Source organism: Urtica dioica, chromosome 5 (assembly GCF_054948205.1).
Source record: "Urtica dioica subsp. dioica isolate 48M chromosome 5, U.dioica_male_clone48M_v1_H2, whole genome shotgun sequence".
NCBI classification, from domain to species: domain Eukaryota; kingdom Viridiplantae; phylum Streptophyta; class Magnoliopsida; order Rosales; family Urticaceae; genus Urtica; species Urtica dioica.
Window position 1 is genome coordinate 10,749,278 of NC_142760.1, and position 20,822 is coordinate 10,770,099.

Sequence of the window (20,822 nt, forward strand, 5' to 3'; positions counted from 1 at the left end):
TCTGGAGGGTGCAGCTCGGTCTACGAGCTCCCACTTTTGGCCCGGGCGCGGTCACTTGGTCCGGCCTTGGATCGAACCGCCCGAGGTATCTAATCGTTGTTCTTTTTCGTGCGACAACAATAGGATCATATACCTTCACTCCAATATCATCCTCATGTTCTTGAAGAAATACAATATAATAATCTAGTATTGCACTTCTTCTTTCTTTGGTAGATCTTCTTACTGACATATGTTCTTGAGGTTGTAGAGTTTGTTCTTCTGGAACAATTTCTTGAGCAAGCGGTTCAATAATATTGTCTCGATTGTGTCTTAAGAAATGTCACGAGTTAAGTCTTAATCATTGTCAATGCCACCTATGGGAATATTAACATATTCCTCTTTCAAGAAAAATTATCTTACTATATCTCCCCCCGCAAACTCGACATCCTAAAAAAACCGAGAATTTCCCATCTCAAAAATTGACCTAATCGCGTGATCATAAAACTTGTACCCCTGAGATCTCTCAGAGTATCCAAAAAAATAGCAACAAATGGTCTTTGAGTACAGTTTATTTTCATTAGGTTCATAAAATGTGCATATGTTTCAGACTAAGCTTCTTACTATTTCAAAGTTCGTAGCGGATTTTGCTCGCTGTCTTAGTTGGAACATTGTTAAGGATATATGCTGCAGTCTTGAGTGCTTCTCCCTAAAGCGATTCAGGCAATCTAGAATGACAAATCATACTTCTTACCATGTCTTTAAGCGTTTTGTTTTGTCTTTCTGCAACACCATTCATAATGGGTGAACCTGACATAGTGTACTATGGGACGATATCGCATTCCTCTAGGAATTTAGCAAACGGTCTTGGACGTGTTCACCTAAACTGTCATATCTACCATGGTACTCACCACTACTATTTAGATATGACGCTCTTAATCTTTTTACTGAGTTGATTTTCAACTTCAGCTTTAAACTTCTTGAATATGGCTAGTGACTGTGAGTTTTCATGAATGAGATATATGTAGCCATATCTTGAAAAATCATCTATGAACATTATTAAATAACTTCTAAGGCGTCTGTAGTCCTATTGGCTTCAAATTTCCTCTTATTGATTTTTTTTCCCTGTTATGTTATTCACACAGATATCAAATTCAAGGGATCTAGAATTTCGTATAACTTAATCGTTTGTGCCATAATGCGCTGAATTCTTGCTAGCTAATTTTCTCTTTACACATCGAATACTTAAATGAAGGATTCATTAAATGAAGCATTTATATCAATAGAATATAGATTATCATATCATGATAAAGAGCCGGAACCAACCATATTTGAATTGTGAAGCAAACTAAATTTTTCATTCTCAAATGAACAAGAATAATCGAATTTGTCCAAAGAAGAAATAGAAATCAAATTCCATCTGAAAGACAATACTACAAATCCCTTATGAACTCTTATATAATTAACAAAGTGCCCCCGGATTTTAAAATCTTACGAACGTTTACCTCAAAATTTGAAATTGTTACAAAATTACATTAAGGAATGAAATCTTACTCATAGATAATTGAAAATCATACTTACACACGTTAAGTCATCAAAATTTAATCATCTTAATTTTAACGGTAAAATACTTATTAAAATACAATAACAAATTTATTCAAACTCAAATCTTGGGGAAAAGCTACATAAATAAAAATTCTAATAGATTTCATAGCATAATATGATATATATTTATTGATTTATTTAAATATGGGTCTCAGAAGATGTCGTATAAGAAATAAAAGAGATATGAAAAGAAATGAATGAAGACAAATATAAGAACTTAATATCTTTATTGATGATCAGATGTATTACAATGAAGGGTGAAGTGCCGAACTCAAACGGGCGAACTCGGAAAGTAAGAAATAGCAGAGAGAATATCGAGAATAAATGTATATGCTTGTGTGTGCGAAAATCAACATATCGGCTTCTATTTATAGCAGGAGAGTATTCGTCGAAGAGGACACGTATTGATAAGTTCGGCTCTGCCACGTCGCTGGTCGAAGTTATCTCAGATCCGGTCTTCGCGGCGAGCTCTTCTATCTGACCAAGACCGGTTCTTCTAACTGGGTCAACACGGACGACTCATCGTTCCTTTGGCAAACTAGGCTTCTGAATGGGCTTGGGCCGACCTTCAGGAGTCTAACTTTGCCCAGATAATTCTTTGAGAGCCGGACTGGGTCTGCTGTTAGGCTTTGGTCGAACTAAAGCCCAACTTAAGTGGTTTTATTTTTAGAAAATTGATTTTTGATCCCCACAATAATTATTTATAAACTCAAATTATAATTCTTTATTATAATTCCTTAAATTCTAATGATAATTATGAGATAGTTGAAGTTATGGTAAATTATTATATACTCTATTGCTAATTACTCACATATATTTAACGTGGTAAATAAGTATTTACTCTACTGCTACTTATTCACAGTTATCTTACATTTCTTGTTGTGAAGAAAATTTTAATTTGAGAAATTTAATGCCTAATATTGAGTTCATAAATAAATTGAATTGTAAAAGTTTACGCTTTCTAAGCCACAAGTGATAATTATGTCATTAATATTAAGTAAATATTTGATAGAAGGGGTAATTGTGTGACAACATTAAAGTTTATGGTGAAAATCAGCCAGTTTTAAAAATCTTAAGGCAAGTTGTATGTCTTGTAAGTTCATGACGAATTCACACAATTCATCCAAAATTTAAGATATAATTATATCACATGTTAATCGCGTTTTTGGATTAGCATTAAGAATCGTCCGTGGTTCGATCTGGAGCCGGACCCTATGACCGCACGTAGGTTGAGTTTGGTGAAGTTCTTCTATTCTCGTCATCCTTGCCTCATCGGAAAGTGGTTTTCGGTTCCTTGTCACTTCGCCAATAGTCGGCCTTTGTGTTCTTCACGTTCTTCGTGTTCGTCGTGTTCTTCAATCTGAGAATCAAGAAACATGAACTAGGGGCCGCGAAGAGTTTTCCCCCGATGCGCGCTCCAAAGCTCAACATTAGTAGAGGTGGGCGGTCTCATCTCGTCTCTAGAGGGTAGAGAGAGGAAATATTTCTCTAGTGAGAGAGAGGCAGAGCTTTTTCAAGTCCCAAGAGAACTTACTTTGAGAGAGAGTTGAGAGTGGTATTTATAGAGGCTTGAGACTTGTCTTGATTATGAGTTCAAGGAAAGAGAGGTTGGAGGTGTGTTTTGCCTTGTGGCAAGTGGGGTTGGTGGCAAGAAGCCTTGGACAGGTTGGCGACATCATGGCTAGAGGAGTTGGCGACAATTGCCTCTAGGTGGATTTTTGGGGTTGGCGGCAACCTGGAGTGGGCGGCATTTTGGGTTGGCGCCGTCAGGTTGGCGTCACCTTAAGTTGGGGTCACCATCAAGTTGACGGCATGACAGGTTAGCGACACTATCAGGTTGGCGACGTCATCAAGTTAGTGTCATCATCAGGTTGGCGACGTCATCAAGTTAGTGTCACCATCAGGTTAGCGACACCATCAGGTTGGCGATGTCATCAAGTTAGTGTCACCATCAGGTTGGCGACACCATCAGGTTGGCGACGTCATCAAATTAGTGGCATCATCAGGTTGGTGTCACCTCAAGTTAGTGCCATCATCAGGCTGACGACATGGCAGGTTGGCGCCATCAGGTTTGTTTTGTGCCCAAAATGAGTTGGCGTCAAAAGTTAAGGTTGACTCGAGGTTTGATCAAAAGATTTCTCTTGTGAACATGAGATTTACATATGGGCTTGCCTTGTTGTTTTTACTCTCGGGGTGTCATTTTTACCTTGCAAAAATCTGACCCAACATCACATATTCTAAACTTCCAAATATAACATTTTGCACGCAAATGTAATTATAAGTTGCTCTTCACGAGTTGATTATTTTGTGTCTATATTATTAACCTTAATAGCTTATCCAATTATTGATGTGTTTATGTTATACATTTCCGCATACCACTAATTTATTTAAGAAAACTAATGATAAATCGGAATACAATTTCTATTACTTACCATGAAAAATGGTAATTTTTAGTCAACTTCTGCCTATTTTCCATGCGACAATGATTTATAATTTTTCTCTATTTTAAAATTAAAAAAAATATCACTCTCTCCTTATATAGTTACATACTTTTCTACATTGGGTCCTCTCTCTCTCTCTCTCTCTCTCTCTCTCTCTCTCTCTCTCTCTCTCGCGTTTGATTTAACAAAAAATGTTTGTTTGCTTTTAATTAAGAATAGTAATCGACGCGATTTCGGCAAAGACGGAGGGTGGGGAAGAATTGTCATCCATTCGTTGATATGGCTGACCAAAGTGGCGGCTCAGATTGAAGCGATGTTGGAGAGCAATTGAGACTCAAGACCCAACGATGGCCAGCACTCCTTGCCTTAAATCATGATGTATGGCGCTAGAAGTTTCGCAAATGGTGGTCCAACGTAACGATTCTCGAAACCCTAAAAACCTAGATTCGGAGAGTTTTTCGATTCCCTCTCGATCTGCCTCTCTAGCCTCGTTGTTGACCACATCCTTGACGACCTCACATTCTCGTCCCCGTCGGTCTCAGCCGGAACCAGTCTCTTCTTCGCCGATGCCAACGACAACGTTTGAAGAGTCTTCTTCTCCAAATTATAGATGTTTCTCCACTTGGACGCGGAGGCTGTGTTCGATGCAATTTTGGCGAGGATAGAGAGTGAGGAAGAATCGTCGCTCTTCTGTAGATGTGCCTCGCCGAAAGTGGCGGCTCGGATCGAGGCAATGATAGCTAATGATATTAATTATCATGATTAATATGATTAACTATCATGATTAATCATATTAACTCTCCAATTACTTGCATAACTAACTCTAATTTTCACCACTAGAACTTATTTTTAAATAATAAATGAGCAAAAAGGGGTATGATTCCTTTTGCTTTGTTGTGTTGATTTCAAATATTAGCCAATGATTCAAAATTATTAATATGATTAACTATTATTTTACTTGGTTAATAAACTCTAACTTCCTCTACAAGCAACGTCAAGTTTGCCGCCGAAACTCTCCTACTCTAGTGCTGTTCACTTTGTATTCTTTTTTGTAGGGCGGGGATTTTGCGAAGGTTAATTATATTTACTGTGATAATATATAATATTAATTGTTAATGTTAATATTATTAACCTGTTGAACAAAAATCTCAAAAGTAATTGTACTGTTACGAAAAGTTACTATTAAGATTGATCTAACAAATTTTTAATTAATTGAAAAAATTATATGAAAGTTAATAATATTAACAATTAATGATATTATTGGAATATTGAGATATTGTTCTAACAAATTGGCTACAATTATAAAGGAGGGGGGCTATTTGGGATACTTACTTAGCCCGCCCTTATAAAAAAAATTAATACGTTGGCTAAAATAAAATTTCAACACGTCTAGTGGCTTAATTCGTAACAATTGTTTTTGGTTTTTGGCGGCATAAATACTCAAACTTTTTTATATGATACACTTTAATATCTCTACTTTTTTTCGAGGACAAAAATACTTAACGTTACCTTTTAGGACAACTGCTACTCTTATTCCGTCAAGATAACATGTGACGGACGCAGAAGCATTTTAATTTTTCCAATCTTTCTCTCTCTCTCTCTCTCTCTCTCTCACTTGGGATTCAGAGTTTATTTGTAATCGAAACTCTTAGTCTGAATCGATTTGTAGTACTCAGCTAAATTTATGTATGTATATGTGTATGTTCCTGTGTTGAGAAAGATTTTGGGAAGATCCAATCACATATATTACATATATGTAATGTATTTTCTGGTTTTGACTTTCAAATTTGTCTCCAACTTTCAATTTCTCATGATACTTAACCTATCAAATCAAACAAAATCGATGAACACCACACTACGATTCCTAGATATTTTACATTCAAACAAAAGTTATACGAATAATCCTAAAGGTCTCACAGAATTAAGAGAAACAAAACCTAAGATTACATAAAACCGAGAACGAATTGGACCAAACAACATATAAATTGAAATCCCTTGAGAAATTCTCAGTATATTCAACGTGCGGCTTGGAGTAGGAATCGAGATATTCAGATTGGAGATTGGAGATTTGGGGGAAGTGAGAGGGAGAGAAAGAAATGTGGGAAAAATCAATTATTTAAAATCAAATTAAAATGTCTCTGTCATGTGTCATTTTAACCGATTAAGAGTAATGATGGTCCAAAAAATGACGCTAGATATTTTTTCCATAGAAAAAAAAAAAGTAAAAGTATTAAAGTGTGTCAAATAAATTTTTTTTGGATATGTATACCGTCAATAACTTTTTTTATAAACAAATTATTAACAAAAAAAATATTATAATTTTCAAATTTTAATATAAAGGTACTACCATACACACTACTATAAACTAATGTCTCAAAGATTGTAAACTCCAACCTACAAATACTCTTAACTTTATTGTAAACTCCAATTGATATTTTATTGCTGTTTGAAATACTAATATTATTAGTTATGTATATCAACATTTACTAAGATATTATTTAACGATAGGTATAAAATAATATTTCATAAAATAATATAATTCAAAATGTTATTTATCAACATTTAAGTAGTACCTATCAATAATTGATTACTGATTTTTTTACTTTAAACAAGGTCCAAATAAAATATTGGGGAACTTACCAATATATATTTAAATTAAATACATCAAAGTTATATATATATAAATATATATACACATATGTATATAAATTGTCTAGATACAGTCATTGCTTCTTTTTTTTCTTTTTTCTTTTTTTTTTTTTACCAAAAAGTAAATTCAACTTGATACCGGCTATGTATTAAACCTCATTACCATTTTTCATTTCTAAAAAAATGAAAATTCCACTCAAAATGAAAATTTTATTTTTGATCCATTTTTTTTTTAATTATTACTCTGTTGTAGTTGATATTTGTTTTTAAGAATTACGTAATCATTAAAAATAAAAGTCTCTACGTGGTACCTAGAATAGTCTAGTGGTAATTCCACACCATCTCCTGTGTGGAAATTCCACACCATCTCATGTGTTGAGCTCGTGGGTTCAATCTCCATTGCAACAAAGCTGCCTTCGAAAAATAAAAAAAATAAAATAAAAAATAAAATAAAAGTCTCTACGAAACAATCATAGTGATTGTTAAATAATTAGTTAATATAAGTAATTAAATCAATTCCGAGCGGCGGCGAGATTGAGGACCGGATTTCTCGACTCGATTTTCTCTGATTTCGTTCAGGATTTTTGGTTCGATTTCGTATTCACCATTTTTTCTGATTTCGGCAACATTGTCAGCCTTCCCCATCATTGAACTCCGATTGGGATTCTCCATTGTCGGCGAATCTAAGCCCCGTCATGGAAGAGAACGCATATTTTTTTGCTTGACATGGTGGAGAAGAAGAGCGAAAAAGAAAAGCAAATTCGATTTGGGGATTTAGGTCGAATAAGTGTTTGGGTTAATGGTACGGTGGCGTATTTAGATTTCAAGCTCTGAAGCTCATAAATGGCGCCCATTTCTGCTTTGACTCCTCACAAGCTCGCCCATTTCAATTTAGAGTTTCCATATTAAAAAAGAAAGGGATTAAATAATGAACTAAAAGACTAAATGCATAGCATATTAAGTTATGAAGAAAACTGAAACCATGTTAATCGGAATTGCTTTTTTTTTTCACGATCACTGTGATTACCCATTATTTCCTTGAAACCAAAACCCAAAAAAAAAAAAAAAAAAAAACAAAAGTTCGGCAAATGTTACCAAATTTCCCAGGCCACAACAAAAACACACTACCACCAAACAGAATCTTCTTAACCAAAAAAATGTCACGATCGACGTCAATGGTGTCGATCTCCAAAATTCCCTCGTCCCGGTCCACGCCATCACTGAAGCAGTCCAGAATGAAGAAGATTGTCGATGTAGATGTGTTGTGTCGAACAAGTCACGTTTCTTCTTCGATTGCTTACACAATACTGGTTTAGTGCTCAGTCAGACTCGCTGTTAAGAATAACGGTGATACTGAATGAAAACTTTAGAGGATGTGTTTGGTATACATTTCAAAAAAAGTTTTTCATTTTTAAGATAAGAAAATTTGAAAAAAAAAAGTGAGAATAGTGTTTGTTTTAATTTTCCGGAAATTTTTTTTAAAAAATTTTGAAGTTGTTTTTGTAAAAGAGTAAAGAAAACTGAAAACAAATAAAAAGTGTTTTTAGAATAAAAAAAAATAAAAAATAAATTATTTTCTTCTCTCCTCTTTCTCCGCATCTTCTCTTTTCATTTCTTCAAAAACAAAAATGAAAACTATACCAAACACTTTTTTCAGTTTTTTCAATTTCTCAAAAACAAAAATGAAAACTGTATCAAACAGCTTTTTGAAAACAACTGCAAAATAATTTTTCAGTACAACTACAAAAATTAGAAAATAGAAAACAAAAACTTTTTGAGTTAACTACCAAACAACCCCTTAGGTATGTTTCAGTCGAAAAAAAAATAGTGGTATTTAAGTGTATAAAATCAAAAAAGATTAATTATTTATGTTGCCAATAATCCAAATATCCAATTAAATATTTTTTAAAATGTCAAAAGAAAATCGTAATCTTATTAGTTGGATTTGAAATCGAAGAAGTATGCTCAAGCTCTTGTAGTCGAAATTGAAAAAAATATTTTCCAAAAAAATGCCAAAAGAAAATCGTAATCTTGCTGGTTGGATTTGAAATCGAAGAAATATGTTCAAACACTTGTAGTCGAAATTAAAAAAAAAATCTTAATTTTGCTAAACTAGTGTCTGGTTATTATTAACAATAACTTACACATAGTAAATAACGATTCAACAACTTTAAATTTGAAACAATACAAAAATCAAGGCATATTAACGATAATTAACACAAATTAACTAACGATTCAAAGTAGAAAAGTATGAAACCATAGAAAATCAGAATATATTAATGTTAATTACTAGAAATTTATTGCCGTTCAAAAAACAGTAAAAAAATATAAGGACCAATAATCTATTAAAGATAATTTATAATAATTTAGGCTCGAATCTCCAACCGCCGCCGCCGTAGCAGCCAAGATGCCGACGTGATCTCACTTCCTCATGCTTCCGTTTCCCTTCGTCTTCTTTGCGCTCTCTATCGCGATCGCTACGGGTGTGAGTGGCGGAAGATTTTTCACGTCATTCGTTGTATTGGCGGCGATGGAGGGCCTTGCTCGAATTGTTAATTCGTCAAGAACAATGGATTCAAGAGGTCGTCGAAGAATGGTAGCTTAATTGCACTCAGAGTTCATGAATTCTTGGATTTATTCGTATTTCTTTTTCTCTCCAAGAAAAATTATTGGTTTTATTCTTCGTTGATTTTTTTTTATAAAAAAAGGTAACAATTTTTATTTTATTTTTTATATCTCGAAATGGTAGAAAGAGAGAATCAAGCGATAAATAGGAGAGAGAGAGAGAGAGAGAGAGAGAGAGAGAGAGAGAGAGAGAGAATGTTTTGGAAAGGAATAAAAAAAGAACGTGTAGAAATTCAACTAACTGCTATAATTAAGAATAGAAATAAACTAATTCTTATTAATAATTAAAAATTTGAATTTCAAACGTGGATTTTATTTAAACTGAAAATAATTTGAGAAATTGTACAAATGAAAAATTAAAACGCAAATAATAGTGCCACATAAGCTAATTGGCTATTTGTTTATTTAATTTTTTTAAACTTTGATTAGATTGAAAGTCACAAGTTTAAAGCGGCTTAATTGGTGCTAAATCTAAAAAAAAAAAAAATTGTTGGTTTGCTAAAAGGGTTATTCAACATTATTATTTATTCATGTTTCTTTGAATTACCATGCAAGTTTATTAGCCAGACTATTTATTTTGAATCAGTCATTCAATTTAGAACAAATGTCAGTCAAATGATGAATCAGGCCTCCTCGAAATTAGTGTTTGTTGGACATGTTAATTTATGTAACATCAAAAAATTATTTAAAATTAGCCCATAATTATATTATAGCTCTTCATTAAATCTTGTAATAAGAACAACAAAAATTAGTTTAGAATTACTTAAGAAATCTAGAACTTCTTATCCATTAAATCTCATTAAACCCATACAATCATTTAAGATCTACAAGAATTTTTGTTCTTTTGAAAAATAAAATTTTGGTTCAACCATATTTCTCAATAAAATATTTAATAAAAAATAAATAATTATTAATTTAAATATAATTTACGATATGACTCACGCGGGCAGGGCGTGAGATAAAAAACAAGTATATAGTATATTTACTAATGCAAGTTTATAGGTTTATATACATGATCACGCAATATACTGACACTTAATTTTTTTAATTTTAATTATTTTGGATATTTAATAGAAACCCTTGTGTTATAATTTAGGTGTATCTTATACTCTTATTTATTCTACAAGACTGTTTTACTATGTTTAATAATTTGGATAAAAAGAGTTATCGGTAAATTAGAGACGCGAGAATCGAAACGACACACGTGGGAGAGAAGTCACGTGACTCACGTGCTCGCCGTCGCGAAAAAAATAAATTAAAATGTAAAACGAGAGAGAACAAGAAAATTAGTCCCATTTCCTTCTTTTTCTCTCCTTCCCTGTAAACCGTTACAAGATTTTTTTCCAAACGTTTCTCTCTATTGGATTGTCTCAGCTCTAGGGTTTCATTTTCACCTTCATCTTGATCTTATCGATTGAATTAGGGGTTCGATTATCTCTTTCTAGCTGTCTCTTGGTTCCTCAGAATTTCCATTTTTCCCGGAGAAATTTTACCCTTTTCTCTTTGGTAGATACCGAGAGAACCAAGAAACAGAGGTGAAGGAAAAGATTTATGGTTCAGTTGATGAAATCCTTGGATCGTATGTCCGTACAGGAACCGGTGGATCGTACGGACAAACCTCCAGTGAAATTGGAGATCGAAGACTCTTTGGAGGATGAGCACGGTCCAGCGATTAAGCGCTCTAAAACAACTTCTCAATGTTTTCAAAAGGTATTTTTGGTTTTTGTTTTATTATTCTTCTGTTTTTTTTTCTTCTTTCGAATTTCTGATTGGTTGCCGTGAGAACAAGCTTTCGTAAATAATTATAGGATCATGGATATCCATGTTACTGCTTCTGCATATATTTTTTCCTCGTTGAGATTGAAGAGCTTTGGAATCCTTATCTATGATCATCAGCTTATACAAGATTAGTTTTTGAGATTTCTTTGTGTTGTTTTATGTTTCAAAGTTTTTTGGTGGAATCTTGTGGAAATGACCAGGAACTAATGGTAAACGTTTAGCTGACTGGGAGCTGGGACAATGTTGTTTCTTCGGATATTGAGCTGGAGAAAATAGTTTGTTTATATCAAATCTTGGTTATAAAAAATTAAGATAAAAAAATTCGTTTGCTTTAATCAAATCATCTGTTTTCTCACGGTTTGGTTGTTGAGAAGAACACAGGGCTAGCATTTTGATCAAATCACTACCGAATAGTTTGATAATAATTAGTTACGATTTCCGATTGCCTATTATTTAGCGGTTACGTATGATGTGATTCTTGTTATGAAGGTCATATATTTAAGCCTTTATTGCTCGTTAGCATATTCAGCTTTCAGTGCTTTAGATTTTTGTGTCAGGTAATAGATTTTAAGCGTTATGCTAACTAACGGAGATTTTTTTTTCTTTCGTGTTGTTCAGTGGGATTCCGAGGAGGACGTATTCTCAATCCCACCATCACAATACAATCCACTAGATGAACCGAGCCCTTTGGGCTTGAAGCTGAGAAAGAGCCCATCACTGTTGGATTTGATCCAGATGAAGCTCTCTCAAGGAGCTCCATCGGTGGCACAGAGTGGAAGCACAGCCAGTGGAGTCAAAAAGGAAAAAGCCAATGCTCCTGCTAGCGCTATGGACAAGCTTAAGGCTTCGAATTTCCCCGCTTCACTTCTGAAGATTGGCGGCTGGGAGGTATCTATATTTCATAACGAACTCTTTATCATTACAAATGTCTGAATTATTGCGATGTTACGATATCATTCTAATAAATGTTCTAGTGGTGATTGATTTTTGGCAGTTTTAAGTCAAGACAACTTCTAATGAGTCCTTATCTTTGTAACACCTTCGATATGGAGACGTTACAGTATCTTTGCTGTAAAAGGTGCTAATAGTCTTAATTTGTTGCAGTATAAGTCCAGATACGAAGGTGATTTGGTGGCGAAGTGTTACTTTGCCAAGCACAAGCTTGTTTGGGAAGTACTTGATGGCGGTCTTAAGAGTAAAATTGAAATTCAGTGGTCAGATATTATGGCTGTGAAGGCCAGCTGTCCTGATGATGGACCTAGTACTTTGTCCGTCGTGGTAATACATTCCGCGCCTTGGCTTTGTTATATAAGTTGGTGTTAATGGCCACTCTGATTTTATTCTGCAGTATATTTTTAAAAATTGTGATCACGATTTTGTTGCAGCTGGCTAGACAGCCTCTTTTCTTCAGAGAGACCAACCCTCAGCCTAGAAAACACACCTTATGGCAAGCAACAGCAGATTTCACCGAAGGGCAAGCTAGTATGAACAGGTAAAACTAGTAACACCCTTCCTTTCATATTTCTTCTATTGGGCAAGCATAGACATCAGTTATCACCCATAAAATATAACAATAAATTTTGCATGCTCTGATTCTGTCTTTGTCCTCCTAATCTCTGAATTTGTTTTAAAATGAGTTTTTATACATTCCGTTACTACAATTAAATGCCTATCCGGATCTGCGCTTGTGCAAGAAATCCTACATTCATACATCATAAGGACAAAGGAGTTCTGTGGACCCCCTTTTTTTGTCGGTATTGCTGATTGTCTTTTTTTTCCCCTTCAAAATCTCCTTTTTTCAGAAAGCATTTTCTGGAATGCCCTCAAGGACTGCTAAGCAAACATTTCGAAAAGCTTATTCAGTGCGACATGCGTCTTAACTTTTTAAGCCGGCAACCAGAGGTAGTTTTGGACTCGCCATATTTTGACCAACGTAGCTCTGTATTTGGGGTCCCAGAAGAGTCCAAAGCCCAAAGTTTTAATCAAGGGGAAAATGGGGCGGGATCTTCGTTCAGTGGCCTCCATGATATTGCATCTCCATCAACTCAATCATCTTCCTTCAAGCTCGAACAACAAGATTCAGGCGGAGCGACCAATAGGTCCAGAGAAGCTCCTTCACCAAGTTCAGGTGCAAATAGCTTACTTTGTAGCTGCCTTAGTTAAAACGTTTAAGAAATGATAGAAAGTAATCTCTTAAACTATGTTCGGGGTATATAGTAGAAAAGAGGCTAAAAGGAAGTAGTTGAGTGAATTTCGGGCTGAAAATGAAATTTGATGAAAAAAAGGGATAAGTGGAAGGAGAACTTTCTTCTCACTCACGTATTAAAGAAATTAACTTTTTTATTCATATTTTAAATGTAAAATATTGTAATATTGGTTAAACTAGTGCATACACCAATTCCATCAGACCCAACTCTTACTTTATTCTTTTTCAATTTTTTTTTTTGGTTCACTCGGTGCAGTGATGGACAACCGAGCAATGGAAGGAAACGGAAGCTCGGAAACCGCAACCTCAAGGGGACCAGCCCGGAACTGGGACCAGATAAGAGTGCCGGGTCTACATCCATCGATGTCGATGAGCGATCTCATGAGCCACATCGAGACCTGTCTCTCGGATCAGATGACCTCCTCGAACCCTTCCTCCGCCGCTGCCGGGGCTGCAGGTCAACAGCCCGAAGTGCAAGGCATGTTGGACGACATAGCACAGTACCTTCTCAACGACAACCAGTTCACATCTGCTTCGGACGAGAAGTCTCTCATGACCCGGGTCAATTCTCTATGCTCTCTCCTGCAGAAAGACCCCGCCGCCACTTTGCAACCGCAACCACCACCACCACCACAACCACAATCTCAGTCCGATGGAGGAGTCGGAATCAGAACCGACGGAGGAATTGGAATCGGACTCGGTGCTGGAAAAGGCGTGGCCGAAGAGGGTGGCGGCTCGAGCAACAATCCCGCCGGAAAACTTGCTCCGGCGACGATGACAAGGATCGACTCCTTTGGAGAATTGTTGCTTCACCTTCCCCGAATCGCCTCTCTTCCAAAGTTCCTGTTCAACATTTCGGAGGATGACGGGGAACGTCACTCTCCGTAGTTAAGTCGGCCCACACACACAGGCACACACACACACAGAGCTCTGGAGTATATGAGTCGTATACTATAACCAAGCTGTTTAATAAATCATTAAAGGCAATGGATTTACCTCAGGGAAGTTTTGGGATTCAGAGATTTTGCATTGATGACGAATCCTGGTAGATTTTTCCCATGTAAAGAAAAAGTACCAAAAAAAAAAAAATAGGAACATGAAAGTCCGAAGTCTTAGGAGTTTTAATATATATTCCGTACCTTATCGGTATTTGAATATCATACAATCAAGGTCTACATTGTTTAATTAGTTCAAGTTAATGTTTCTTGAAGTTAGGTTCTTCTATGCTGTGAGTAATTTTGTCATACTTGCATCTATTTGCTTCGCCCTCTGAAACAATCTGGAGACACCTTTTATTATCTCAGAGTCTAGTCTCGTGTATATAAAAGATAATATATATATTTTTAAATTATTTTTTGCGTGGGTATACAAATGATAAATGAATGAGCCTAGTCCCCTATGCCGTATATATCTTCTCTACTTTAACTTTTTTTGCATGGGTATATTCCATTTTAATGTTTCAATTTTTCGCCAGCTAATTTCTATGCCGGATGATCTGAAATTTTTTTCTTCTAATAATTCACTCTTAATATGATATTGAATATTCCCGAACTATTTAGGAAAAAAAAAACAAAGAAGTGCTAAATTTCTACGTAGTAAAATTATAAATCATCCGCCAATTTAGCTTTTTGATGATTAATTTTTATTTAAGAAACAACCGTTGTAATTAATTAAATGGTTACCTTCAATTAAAATTATAGCCCAATTATACAATTATATATATAAAAAATAGCTCAACTCGTACATACGTCTGCATAATATGGCTCATGCGCCTTGCTTGAGTTTGATATATTTTCTTAATTTTTAGAAACTAGAAGTTAACGTAGAGTTTAAATAATCTATATGCTAACTCCCTTGTTCAGTGTAATATTCTCTCTTTAAATAAAGCCCCCTAAATAAACTCTTTTAAATTAAGACCCTCATCTATTGTTAAACTATAAGTACAACAGTAAGTTGTCATAACTATGTCAAATACATATTTCTTTACCACAGTTAATTATTATAATTAGTGACAATGGTTCCAAGGTTGATCTAACAAAAATTTCACTTACTATTGTGAGAATATGAGTTCAATTTATAAAAACTGAAAATGAAAATATGCGTTATTCTAGTGTTGGTATTTGGTTTATAATTATGTTGAACTATTTGAATTATAGCTTGTAATGTAATGAAGATATTATAAACTATTTCTATTTTTATCCTATGTTATGTATGATTTTTTTATTTAAATATTTGTTCATTGGATTTCTTTCGGTAAATACGGAACTTGATGGTATTCCTCGACGGTAACATTAACTTCAATGACATAATTAACCATTTTTTCTTTTGTATTTCACAGTATATCACTGGCTTACCACAGGATACCAGTAAAATCTGAATCCCGAAACGGTAATGATAAAGGTTTTTCGATCCTTGATTGTACATATAATATATAATCTTCTCCCATTAAAAAAAAAGATATAATCCTAACAAATAGGGTCGTTGAAATAACACGTAAATAGCTCAATGCTGTTTTGTAGATTTTTGGACGATTTGAAGTTTGCAGTTCTTCATTCGCAAAGTCATCAAAATCACAAAAAATAGATTCAGATACAAGATTGAATATATACAATTTAATTGCCAGGAAATAATTTTCAAGTCGGAGACTTAGTTTGAGAGTGAGTCGGAGAGTTTTTGTTTCCATAGAGTTCAATTTGATGTTCGAACCAAGAACTAAGTTATCGCTTACCTCTAACACGCTGTTATTATGATTTTACTGATAAATCACGTATAACGGAGGAATTGTATTTAGAAATTCTGTATGCATATATATTAATTAAAGTTAATAAAACTTGAAATTCTCATCGATTTTGTAGTATGATTTTTGTAATTTTTGTGTGATTTTTTTACAAATGTTCTACTATTTTTCAATTTTCTTGTTATATTTCATAACAATAGCGATTTTGTTAAAATCGCTACGATTAAAGTGGAATTTTCATAATCACGCGCAATTTCCGTGTGGAACCTCAAACCTTAATTCAGGTCTGCTCCTACAAGGAAGGTTGATATGAATTTTTTTTTCTTTCTTTTACAAATTTTCATTTATGCATTGTATACTAGATTATATAGATTGATTACATAGAACGTTTTAGTTCAGATTATGAAAAAAAAATCTTTAAACTTCAAATAATAAAGACAATAATTTTTTTAGGGGATTGAACCCACGTACATGAAGAGAGCTCACATTCTTTTAGTGTCACCCAAACAAGATGCTGGGGTGATATGATAGTTAAATAATTTTTTTTAAAAATTTGTTCAAAATTTTATTTCAATGACTACAACTACTAAGAGAGTACCCAAGCCATAGTGTACTAGTCATAACAACCTCCAGATTTGCTCCGAAGTCAATACGGCATTGATGCCAAATAAATATCACCATAGAACAAGTTGGGTCAGGTGGGAGAATTAACTTCGCAATTATGTGGAGTTGGGTTTAAATTATACGAATAGAATATTCCACCATATTAATACATTATCCTACAAACTCTACACAGCAATGAGCCGTGCGCACATACTCCAACTGTGACTTAGGGTATGTTGGAACCAAGGATTGAAATCTCGCATCTCGCGGTCGTACCGCAGTTCTGATTTTGAGGATATCTCGTCTCGTACCAGAATATTTAGCGATATTTGATGAACGTTGAGGGTATCTCGTACCGTGTGGTATACCGCATTCCGCGAGATATACCGCAAAAAAGAGGGTATCTCGCGAGGTATTTGAACAATAAATAATTTTTTTTAAAAAATATCTTTGAATTTTCATGATACATAGAGATTCAAAGATAAATTTAAATATAGAATTTTCACACATATAGTTTCGAACACATAAATGATAAAAATCTTTTAAGAAAATATTTTACTTGTAATAATTTATGCTTTCAAAAAATTAAATTTTTATATTAATTTATAATTTGTAAAAAAAAAAAATTAGACTGTTTACTAGTGAAAAGATATATGTTTATATATATAATAGTATAACAAAAAAATACTAATATATCAATAAAGCAACCTATATATATAGCTAGTATATATAAGATATACGAGATAACATTGAAAAACTTAAAGCAGGTATATTATTTGTTTTATAATAATTAAAGAGGAAAATAATAAAGAAATAATAAATTCATTTGGTCCGGACTCACGTGTTTCAATTTGAAACTTTCCCAAGCATAATTTTCAAAACAATATTAAAATAAAAAAGAAAGTTAGGTGGGCCCAAATTTATTGCTCTCTCCCCCTCTCTCTTCTTTCTCTTTCTCTGCGTCTTCTTCCTCTAAAGTAAACAGCTAAAATACTCTTAAACCACCATTGTTATCTCTGTGAAGATCTGATTTTTTTCAATGCTTTTTTCCCGTTTTTTAGAAGATTTCAACATGCAACGCCGGAAGCTTGATAGAATCGGCGAGATTCGGCGGTATGGAGTAAGGATTCAAGAGCACAGTGACGAGATTTTTTCAATTTTTTTCCGAGTGCGAGATTCAGCATTTACTCGCGCGAGAAGTGCGAGATTCAGCATTTACTCGCGCGAGAAGTGCGAGATTTTGTCCAACTCGCGAGAGATATGTAACTCGCTACCGCAACTGTGCGGATTGCGAGATCTCGCGCGAGATACCTCCATCTCGCACGAGATTTCAATCCTTGGTTGGAACTTAGAATTTAAAATTAGGGTGAAAAAAATGTATTAATATGTGTAATTTTTTAAATAATAATTTATAAAATTGGAATAAAAAGGGTATTTAAATTTTTTTTAATGTGTAATAGTGAGTGTAATTAAATTGATGTGTAAAAAATAAAAAGTCTTAAACATCATATTTTATTTTACTAAAGAATTCATGACATTTTTTGCCCCTCAACTTTGACAACTTTAACAGGTTGTACCCCGAACGATAAGAACTGTTTTATTGATCTTTTATGATAGATAAATTGTCACACGTGATCAACATAAAAGAAATTATTACAATGTCTTTTAACTATTATTATTATTATTATTATTATTATTATAATATCCTCCTTCTTTGGTGATATCTGGCCACAACCCAAAAAAAAAATCAATTCGTGACTAATAGTTCATTTTCTTCATCACCCGTTTCCCTACTAGAGAAGCATATAAAATCCTATTACATTCCTACGGAGCTCAGCTCCAATTCTCCGCTTCGGAAGGACGATTTCGGTCTGGATATCTTCGCCGGAAAAGCTGTCACAGCGACGAAAAAAAATATGTAGAAGATCGGAGCCGCTAATCGCCATCGAAGGAAATTCATAGCCGAATCGCCATCGAAGGCTTAGAATTGCGCTCCGAGATGATCTCTAGCACGTCTTTGTCAAATTCAGATGCTCTTTCCAACGGAGGCATCTCTTTCCAACTCCAAAACTGGTCAAACTCACTATCCCTAATCAATCACCCCCCTAAAAGAAATTAATGGTAATGAATATGTGACAGTAACATAGTTCATCCTCGATAAATCCTAGCTCCTCTCTCTCACTCAACATAACCTTAAATTTCGTTAGACCTAAGAGAAGAGCATAAATGAGACCTTCGAGAGGACGTGGTGGAAGAGGTGGCCGTGGAGATGGCAGAGGAAGGGGAGATAGAGGAGGAAGAGCTTTCGACGGAGATAGAGGAGGAAGAGCTTTCGGCGGAGGAAGATGAAGAGGGAGAGACAAAGCGGAAGAAGAGGACCGGGAATGAAAAGAGGAAGCAAAGTTGTTGTCGAGCCTCACAGACATGACATTGTTTTCATCGCTAAAGGAAAAAGAAGATGCTCTCGTCACCAGAAACTTCGTCCCCGAAGAGGCTATTTACAATGAGAAGAGAATTTATGTTCGAAATGAAGATTAAACAAAAATCTGGTACCGTGCCTGGAATCCTTTTCGTTCGAAGCTGGCAGCTACGATTCTCGGCAGTGTTGACAACATTTGGATTAAACCTAGTGCTGCTTTTGGTATAGTGTACGCTGAGTTTTTGAAACTTGTTTTTGTAGTAACTTAGAGCATCTCCAATGTAGAACTCTAAAACTCTATAAATAGAGTTAGAGTTCTCCAATGGTAAAATTTCTAAAACTCTATATTTGGTGTAATATTGACATCAAATGAACAGTGTAACACCAAATTTGGTGTCAAGATTAGACGAAACATTTAAGCATTATTATAATTTAATTAATTCCTAATCCATGATTAAAAACACATATTTTAGTTAATCTAAATTTAGTAATTATTTTTAATTGTTTAGAGCTTATTATTTATTCAATATAACTTAAATAACTTAATATGCTAATTTTTATGTAATTTTTTTAATTTTTATAGTATTTAATTTAGTTATATTATATGTAATTTTTAGATTTATGTTTTTTAATAGTGTATTATTTATACCCAAGAAAAATGTTGTACTATTCATGAAAATATAATTCTATGCTGTCATATATTTGAAGCTACACAAGACAATGAGAAATTCATCTCATGTATCAATGTTGAAAATATATAACCCAAGGAAGAATAACAAAAATGTCATATTTAAGAAGCACTTGAAGACGGAAAAGCAAATACAAAATAAAAGCCATGATATAAGAACTTCCTAGAACCCGTTTCACGAAATAATTTTTTGATCCTCATGGATGTGATCACGACGTCATCTTCGATGGAAAGTATTGTCGGTCGTGTTCAGAAACGATTAAATTCTTTGTGATTTACAAGAAATTCTATGTCAGCGCTTAAGCGAGGCCCACAAAAAAGCCTGATCCGGGCCTTCAAAGGCTAAAAAGTCCATCCGAGACAAGCCCACGAAGGAAAAGGCCGAAAGAGGCTAAAAGGCCCGTGGCCCGCCTGCGCCTATATTTTGAGGTGCGCGCGACGAGTCTTCTGCACGCACCTTGCCTTCACCCAATCCGATTTTTGGGGATTTTTCAGCCCTCTAATCACTATAAATACCCTTCTCCTCAGAGAGAATAATGTACACAATTCTCTCTCAACACAATCACTCGATTCTAGAGTCGTGAAACGCTGCAATACTTTTACTCTGATCGAGCCCAATTCTCTCAAATATTCACAAAGAATAATGGCACACCCACCTCGCACACATAGCAATCAGACTAATGTTGAGCTTCGGAGCTCGCGCCAGAAGCACCGTCTCTAAGCTTTCTTCTTCTTCTTCTTCTTACTCTCAGGCCTACGCGTCGAATGAAGAACGTTCTTGAGCCAGTTGAGGGAACTCGTGACTTTTGATTTTATACAAAAACGGCTCGGGCGTGACCACTTGATCTGGCCTTGGGTCAAACCGCCCGAAGTCTTTGATGTTGTCCGATTTTCAGAAACAATATTTTGGCGCTAAAAAGAGGGGGCTCGAGAAACATTCATGAGCTCCCATAGAAATTCTTTCCGACATGGAAAGAAAAAAATAAAATTAGCATAATCTTATTTTCTTCATCTGAAAAATCTAATTTTTCTCAAACTTGAGAAAATACGAACAATTACATTCTCGACACATCTGAGGAAAGTGCAAATTTCCG

At 34.6% G+C, this 20,822-nt stretch overlaps 1 protein-coding gene across 1 annotated transcript; it reads left to right on the forward strand.

Moving 5' to 3' along the window:
• Window positions 1–10,593: 10,593 nt before the first annotated feature.
• On the forward strand, window positions 10,594–14,581 carry LOC149395150 (ATP-dependent DNA helicase). The gene is made up of 6 exons (XM_089615663.1): window positions 10,594–11,006; window positions 11,694–11,963; window positions 12,180–12,353; window positions 12,461–12,567; window positions 12,878–13,203; window positions 13,538–14,581. Exons 1-6 carry the CDS (start codon window positions 10,848–10,850, stop codon window positions 14,167–14,169), a joined length of 1,668 nt encoding a protein of 555 aa, XP_089471789.1. The 5' UTR covers window positions 10,594–10,847; the 3' UTR covers window positions 14,170–14,581.
• Window positions 14,582–20,822: the final 6,241 nt, after the last annotated feature.

Bases quoted from the DNA above. Each gene is read 5' to 3' on its own strand.
- LOC149395150 (XM_089615663.1), top strand. From the start codon at position 10,848: ATGGTTCAGTTGATGAAATCCTTGGATCGTATGTCCGTACAGGAACCG. The intron at 12,568-12,877 runs GTAAAACTAGTA...TCCTTTTTTCAG, and splicing joins GGGCAAGCTAGTATGAACAG to AAAGCATTTTCTGGAATGCC. The intron at 13,204-13,537 runs GTGCAAATAGCT...CACTCGGTGCAG, and splicing joins AGCTCCTTCACCAAGTTCAG to TGATGGACAACCGAGCAATG.